Genomic DNA, 7,508 nt, shown 5'->3' with positions numbered 1-7,508 from the left:
GTGTGTGTGGGTGGGTGGGTGTGTGTGTGTGGGTGGGTGGGTGGATGGGTGTGGGCGTGTTCCATATAGTTACAGATTATTACTACTACAACTATAGATCAATTTCAATGAATCTTGGACCAAATGAGAATTTTAATGCAGCATCTGACATTTTACAATTCTGTTTGAGTTATAAGTCTGAAATAAGCACACTCCCTCGAGAGTCCAATTCGCAGATTTGAGTGTCTTCAATCAAAGACTTAATGTCTGTCTTACCATATCTCACGCCACAATAACTTTTTGTGTGGGCTCCAGTGTGCAAACACAACAACACCATTGTTCCAGACAAAAAAAGTGACTTTTATAATTGTTATAATCATTAGAATAATTAACATTTATTTCTACAGGAAAACACTCAAACAATGTGGTAAGCATGAAAACATTCGACAATTGAAAAAAAAATAAAAATAATAAAAAAAAAATATTTGACAATAAAGTTTGGAAAAAAACAAGATAAGGAAACAAAAAATAAAACACATACAAATAATGAGGACAAAGTCTTGATCTGTGCTAAAACCAAAGAAATAAAAATGGGTTTTAAGGTGCGTTTTACAAGTGTACAGTGAGGGGACTTGTTGAATGTGGAGATCATTCCATCGAACACAGAAATAAAAATTGTGCAAAATTCAACATCTGCTCTGAGCACAAAAATACACTTATTGCGCCTACACCGACATTAGATTTTAGCCCACATACAGATAATAATTTATAGGTACAGTATTACACGTAAGCCGATGGTTGTGATCAGGTGTTAGGTGTTAAATGGGTCAGCGTTCAAAGCGTGAGGTGGCTTGTTGCACTCGGCTGGTCGCATGAGCAGGAGGAAGTGGCTTGCTGTAACTGTGATTAAACATGTGTAACTAATCAGAGACTTTGCTGCCTTCACACTAGCATGTAATTTGTTGAGTCTGGTTTAGTGAGCATGGGAGAGGGAGAGAGAGAGAGAGAGAGAGAGAGAGAGAGAGAGAGAGAGAGAGAGAGAGAGAGAGAGAGAGAGAGAGACAGAGAGAGACAGAGAGAGAGAAAGAGTGAGAGAGAGAGTCAGAGAGAGAGAGAGAGAGAGAGAAAGAGAGAGAAAGAGAGAGAAAACTAGTACGAATGTCTTCCATAAAAGCAAACGTGTGGTTTTCTTTTTGTGTATTATTTCAAGGTTCACTTCATTTAATTGTTTTTCGGGATAAAATTCTATTTTGAAGTATTTTGGCCAAGTACATTCCCCCGCAATCCACGATTATATTCAGCTGGAAATTCAGTAGCCTGATATCAGAGGGGAATCCTAATAGGGCCATCAAAGTCCTGATTTGTACCCACCAGACGAGGCAGCTGTGAATTGTATGAAATATTGGAAATCGATGGGCTCTATGGAATTTCATTAAGCGGCAGTATCCACAATTGATAGGCCCTCATAATTTGATGGATTGCACAAAGAAAATGATTAGCTGGCTCTAGAGACAGGGTGTGAATGCACAAACCTGGGCCTTGACCATTGGTGAAATGGGACAATTTGTGGGGAGTAAAAAAAATTATATACATGTATGCATTGATTTTTTTAATGTTAAAAATGAGAAAATCTAAGGTTAAATCTTTTCATCACTGCACTGCAAAATATATGTGCTTTCTTTATTGATTTGTTATTCATGAATTCTCCTTCCCCCCTCCCCCATCTTTCTGGATCCCCTTTAAAACCCCTGACCTCCTCCCTTCAGCTCGAGGTGATGTGCTGGATGATGCTGACAGCGGGAATGAAAGCCGCAGTGGCAGTGAAGAGACTCATGTGTGTGAAAAGTGTTGTGCTGAGTTCTTCAAGTGGGCAGATTTCTGTGAACATTTAACGAGCTGCACCAAGAACCCACTAGTGCTGATTGTAAATGACAATGAGGAAACACCTATTCCCTCCCAGGAGTACTCAGAACCATCCCCTGTGCCCAGTTGCCCGAGTGAGCAAGCTGACAGCGATGATGCCAGGGACGGCAACCGCACACCCGCGAGTGAGGGCGACGATGTCTCAGAGATGACTGTGTCCAACGGGATCAGGATCCTAGAAAAGGAGGATGTGGAGATGGAGGTGGAACTCTCTTCTGAAAAAAATATGGATCTTGAAGAAAGAGACGTGGCATCACCTGAAGCAGATGGCTCCGTATCTCAGCTCGATGATGTCAGCCCCCCGAGTGTTACGAGCTATACCATGCCAAGCACTAATGTTACCCTCGAAACACTGCATGGCACCCGGGTAGCAGTTGCGCAGTTTTCTCAGAGCATTCGGGCAGCGGCAGGCAATGGAGTTTCCACCATGGCTATCCCTATGATCTTGGATCAGCTGATGGCCCTTCAGCAGCAGCAAATACATCAGCTGCAGTTGATAGAACAAATACGAAGTCAAGTGGCTCTGATGAACAGACAGTCTGCATCACAGCCTGCACTTAACCACCACAACACAGTGACAGGTAACCCCGGGCCGGTTTCTGCTTGTGCCCCCTCGGTTGCAAGTCAACTTCAGCTTCACAACTTTATCACTCCTCCAGTTCATCAGCTGCCTGTTAGGTTGCCGGCTTCTCTCAACAGCCAAGGTTCTTTGCCTCTGACCTCTGGAATAGAAGGGCCTCACTCCCAAACATCAAGTAGAAGTCAGCCATCGAATTCTTCAGTATCCAATACATCCTCCAGTAGTTCAGTGTTTCCCCCACCCAGTGCCTCTGGATTGTCAGCTCTCCTTCCATCCTGCTCATCATCCCTCACCAACATGAGCATGAGCAATAGTGTGACAGGAAACAGTGGAATCAGTAGCAGTTCCACTCATCCCAGGAACTCCAGCACTCCGCCATCGCTCAGTCACAACAGCCTTCTGAACTCAGCTTCCAATCTACCGCTGATACCTCACAGCTCGTCAAGCAGCGTCATATTCCCAAACCCGTTGGCTAGCATAGCAGCAACAGCAAATGCACTCGACCCCCTATCTGCTTTGATGAAACATCGCAAGGGGAAGCCCCCAAATGTGTCCGTTTTTGACACTAAGCCCAGTTCTGAAGACCCTTTTTTCAAGCACAAGTGTAGATTCTGTGCCAAAGTATTTGGCAGCGACAGCGCACTACAAATCCACCTGCGTTCCCACACTGGAGAGAGGCCCTACAAATGCAACATATGTGGTAACCGATTCTCTACCAAGGGAAATCTGAAAGTCCACTTCCAGAGGCACAAAGAAAAATACCCTCATATTCAAATGAACCCCTACCCAGTTCCTGAGTACCTAGACAATGTTCCTACAAGCTCAGGCATTCCATATGGTATGTCTTTGCCCCCAGAAAAGCCTGTTACCACATGGCTTGACAGTAAACCGGTCCTCCCTACTGTTCCCACCTCAGTCGGGCTCCAACTACCTCCCACCTTACCGAGTATGATGGGTGGCTTTGGTGATTCTGCAAGCCTCACTCCCTTAAATAGGTCACCTCAAAGGCCATCACCCCCATCAAGCGAATGTGCATCGTTGTCTCCTAATATTGTAATTGACTCTGGAATTACCACTACTTCAACTTCCCCAAAACCCGCACCGGGGAGCGATGTACCTCCTGTCCTGAAGCCTGAAGGCATTCTCCTGCCCCCAACCGGCCCGAGTCGGCCAGGGGAAAACACCACTACTACAACAACAGTATCGCATGTGGTTCTCTCCACCGCCATCACCTCCACAACATTGACTGGTAGTTCCCAGGTGTCTGAACCCATCAACAGCCCAAACTCCTCCTCAAACCCGGTGTCCCACCCTGTTCTCCCCATGCTCTCTGATCAATTTAAGGCTAAATTTCCCTTTGGAGGCCTCCTAGACTCTATGCAAACATCAGAGACATCAAAGTTGCAACAGCTTGTTGAAAACATTGACAAAAAAATGACTGACCCCAACCAGTGTGTCATTTGCCACCGTGTTTTGAGCTGTCAGAGTGCTCTCAAGATGCACTACCGCATCCATACTGGCGAGCGACCTTTTAAATGCAAGATATGTGGGCGGGCATTCACCACCAAGGGTAATCTGAAAACACATTTTGGTGTTCATCGGTCCAAACCCCCTCTACGAGTCCAGCACTCATGTCCTATATGTCAGAAGAAGTTCACCAACGCTGTTGTTCTACAACAGCACATCCGTATGCACATGGGCGGCCAGATCCCAAACACTCCAGTCACAGAGAACGTTCAGGAAATGGACACAGACCTGTCATTCGATGAAAAGAGCATCGATGCAATGAGCAATTATGATGACGATCTTCTGGATGAAATGGAGCAAGCTATAGATGATGAAGTTGATTTAAAAGAAGGTGAAATGGACCCATTGAAACCTTATTCACCTGGAAGCTCTCCACCAACTTCCATAATGTCTAGCATTGCCGCGATGGAGAACCAGATGAAGATGATTGACTCCACTGCAAAAATTACCAGTTCATTTATTCAAAAGCCTAGTCAAAATTTCTGCAGCTATGGAAGCGAGAATGAATGTTTTCCGACTGATTCGCTGTCTGTAACTGGGGATGCAGAATCTCAAAGCTTGGGGAGCCCTGCGCTGTCAGAGTCCTCCGGTTCTTTGCAACATTTGTCTCCAGCTCACAGCCACTGTGAGAACCAGCGATCCAAGTCCCCAGCTACCCTCAATAATCACAACACTGCCATGGCAGTAGAGGACAGCCAGGAGAACAATGCAGCCGGCTTGGCAACTGTGAAGTCTGAAAAATCTGAAACTCCGTCTCCACTTCCTGCAACAGAAGGCAATGGGGCCCTGGACCTAACTGCCATTCAACCGAGTAGACACTTTATCAAGGAGGAGAGCCACTTCAGTATGCTGTTTCTGAATAGAGATCGAGGTCTGTATGATTAAAATTCCTAAATTAATCGTCTAAATGCAAGTTTAAAAATATCTGTGCAGACTTGGTACAGTATCACATTGTCATATATCGCTATCATCTCACAGTGTTTAATAAGATAAGAAAACCTTTATTTGTCTCACAATGGAGAAATTCCCAATTTACAGCAGCAAAATTATGAAAGGGAAAATTATGATAAATATGAACAATGAATATGTATAATAATAATAATTAATGAACAATCATTTCTGATTCCTGAAACGATTGACAAATGACAAGCTCCGATGCAAATCAATATTTTAACCCTTTCATGCACCCTGTAACCTGATAACATGGTAAGCTGTCCACTGTAGTAACCGCTGTCCCTGAAAGGGTTCAAGTTTTGAATCAGATTCGACCAAGTGTGCTGAAGAAATGTAAACAGTTACATTAAACAGTCATGTGCGAAGCCTTTTTAAAAAGTATTATTTTGACTTTTTCTGTTAGGTCTAAACACTCCTAACTTGGCCAGCACCGCATCAAATATGATCAAAATGGAAATGAACGGGCACAGCAAGTCGATGGCTTTGAGCGACAATTCCCACCTGCCTGTGGGCATCCAGGTTCCTGCTGCTGCAGCCCCCCAAGCCACCCTGAGCCCCAGCACTAACCCCATGTTGGCTCCCCCACCCCCACGACGTACACCAAAGCAGCACAACTGCCACTCTTGTGGGAAGAATTTTTCTTCTGCCAGCGCTCTGCAAATTCATGAGCGCACACACACTGGAGAAAAACCTTTTGCCTGCTCCATCTGTGGACGGGCCTTCACCACTAAAGGCAATCTAAAGGTAGGTAACAACTACAGTTGGTGGATTTAAGGATGTATGCCGACAAAATGGTAATGCGGTGCATCCAATGTTTTCCACTTAAACCACAACTACGAGTTCAAAAGTGTGACGTAAAATAAAATTCACCCATAAAAGAAAAAATCCATTGCTCGTTGCCAACCGTTTCCCATGACTATGTGTCTCAAATCATTCTGGTGCTTGATGACCATGATAATTATTTGTACTTTGGTCATCTGTTTGCTTTCTTTAGGTCCACATGGGAACGCACATGTGGAACAATGCACCAGCGCGCAGAGGGCGGCGACTATCTGTGGAGAATCCCATGGCCCTACTTGGTGGGGACGCAATGAAGTTCAGCGAAATGTTCCAGAAGGACCTGGCAGCTCGGGCAATGAATGTCGACCCCGGTTTTTGGAACCAATATGCAGCTGCTATCACCAATGGCTTGGCCATGAAGAACAATGAGATCTCTGTGATCCAAAACGGAGGTATCAGCCAGCTACCCGTCAGCCTCGGCGGTACAGGAATCCCTTCGCTGCGAGCCATGCCTGGTGCAATGGACCGTCTGCACACAGGCAGCAGCCCTCCTATGAGCGGGATTGAGAAAGCTACCCTCGAGGTCGGGGCGAGCCGCCCATTCTCCAGGTACATGGAGGAAAACAAAGAGATTGGGATCAATTGAAGAAAGACAAGTGTCTTGAAGCTAAGACTAAAACTAAAAGTCTCACATGGAAAGAAACTGCTGATCCAGTCTAAAATTCATGTTACTATATTATGTACAGATGAAATATTTTTTGCTCTTGGAAATATTGTATTTAGTGTTGATTAGAGGTTTTTTGCCTTCCACCCATTCCCTGTTCACTTGATATGATGAAAGATGCTTTGTCTCTTGTTTGGGAATACAGAATGTTGTCTTGCAAGATTTGCATGAGACTTACAGTTTTTATCTGTATGTTTGACTGCTTTGCTGAATTCTTTTGAAAACCGGGATTTTGCCTTATTCACAATGGGCAAACATCATGAACAGGACTAAAACAGAAAAGAATGAATGTTTGTTCGTAGGCATTCAGTCGACCTGCTTTACGAGTGCTGTTTTTGATCGAAAACGACTACAGTATAGTGTTTCTGTGCTCGTCTGATATTTGGTTTCTCATGAACTAGAAAACTTGAAAAAAAAAGTTTTAACTATTTTAATCTTTACACTTAGTCTCAAAGCATTGTCTTATAATATTGTCCTGTGTCTTTAGTATTTATGATATTGACAAAAAAAAAAGAAAAAAAAGCGGGTATACAAAAATATATTTAATGGCCCACACATTTTATTGATTCCATTGTTTTTATTTTCCGACCTACAGACTTCACTGATGAATATCTCGTTCAATAAAAACAGTAAGTCATTTGAGTTTAACAACAGAGAATATGCTGAGGTTTTTGTTTGGATAGCTGGTAAGACTCTGTATCTCAAAATATGGAGGTGACGTGACCTGTATATGAGGCTGGAGAAGTCCAAAGCTGCTATGACCTCTGCCCTGCTTTTAACCTTTGTAAAAAAAAAAAAAAAAAAAAAAGAAAGACAAAAGAAGTGATCCTTTTGAAGAAAAATCTATGTATAGAAATACAAACAAATCTAAAACAGGTATGCATACAGTATTTTGTATCACATAAAAACAGACATCATGAGTTGAAAGTATTTGTCATGTTTGTGAATGCACTTTTTAAAAATGAGAGGTTTTGTCTGTGATACTATTAACCTTTTGACCGAGCTATCATACGTGCTGTTTTCATTTTTTTCGGCTTACCA

General features: G+C 43.4%; 1 protein-coding gene across 1 annotated transcript in view; it reads left to right on the top strand.

Annotated features, from left to right (window-relative positions):
* sall3a (spalt-like transcription factor 3a) overlaps window positions 1–7,508 on the top strand; it is a 14,071-nt gene that overhangs the window by 6,465 nt on the left and 98 nt on the right. The window contains exons 2-4 of the mRNA XM_019893104.1: window positions 1,746–4,880; window positions 5,367–5,707; window positions 5,958–7,508. The exon at window positions 5,958–7,508 is cut by the window's right edge and continues 98 nt beyond it. Coding sequence (XP_019748663.1) covers window positions 1,746–4,880; window positions 5,367–5,707; window positions 5,958–6,389 — 3,908 coding nt within the window. The 3' untranslated portion in view covers window positions 6,390–7,508. The remainder of the gene's footprint in view (window positions 1–1,745; window positions 4,881–5,366; window positions 5,708–5,957) is intronic.

The sequence above is a fragment of the Hippocampus comes genome, unplaced genomic scaffold, assembly GCF_001891065.2.
Source record: "Hippocampus comes isolate QL1 unplaced genomic scaffold, H_comes_QL1_v1.1 scaffold94, whole genome shotgun sequence".
Taxonomy (NCBI): domain Eukaryota; kingdom Metazoa; phylum Chordata; class Actinopteri; order Syngnathiformes; family Syngnathidae; genus Hippocampus; species Hippocampus comes.
This window is presented reverse-complemented; position numbering and strand designations above follow the sequence as displayed.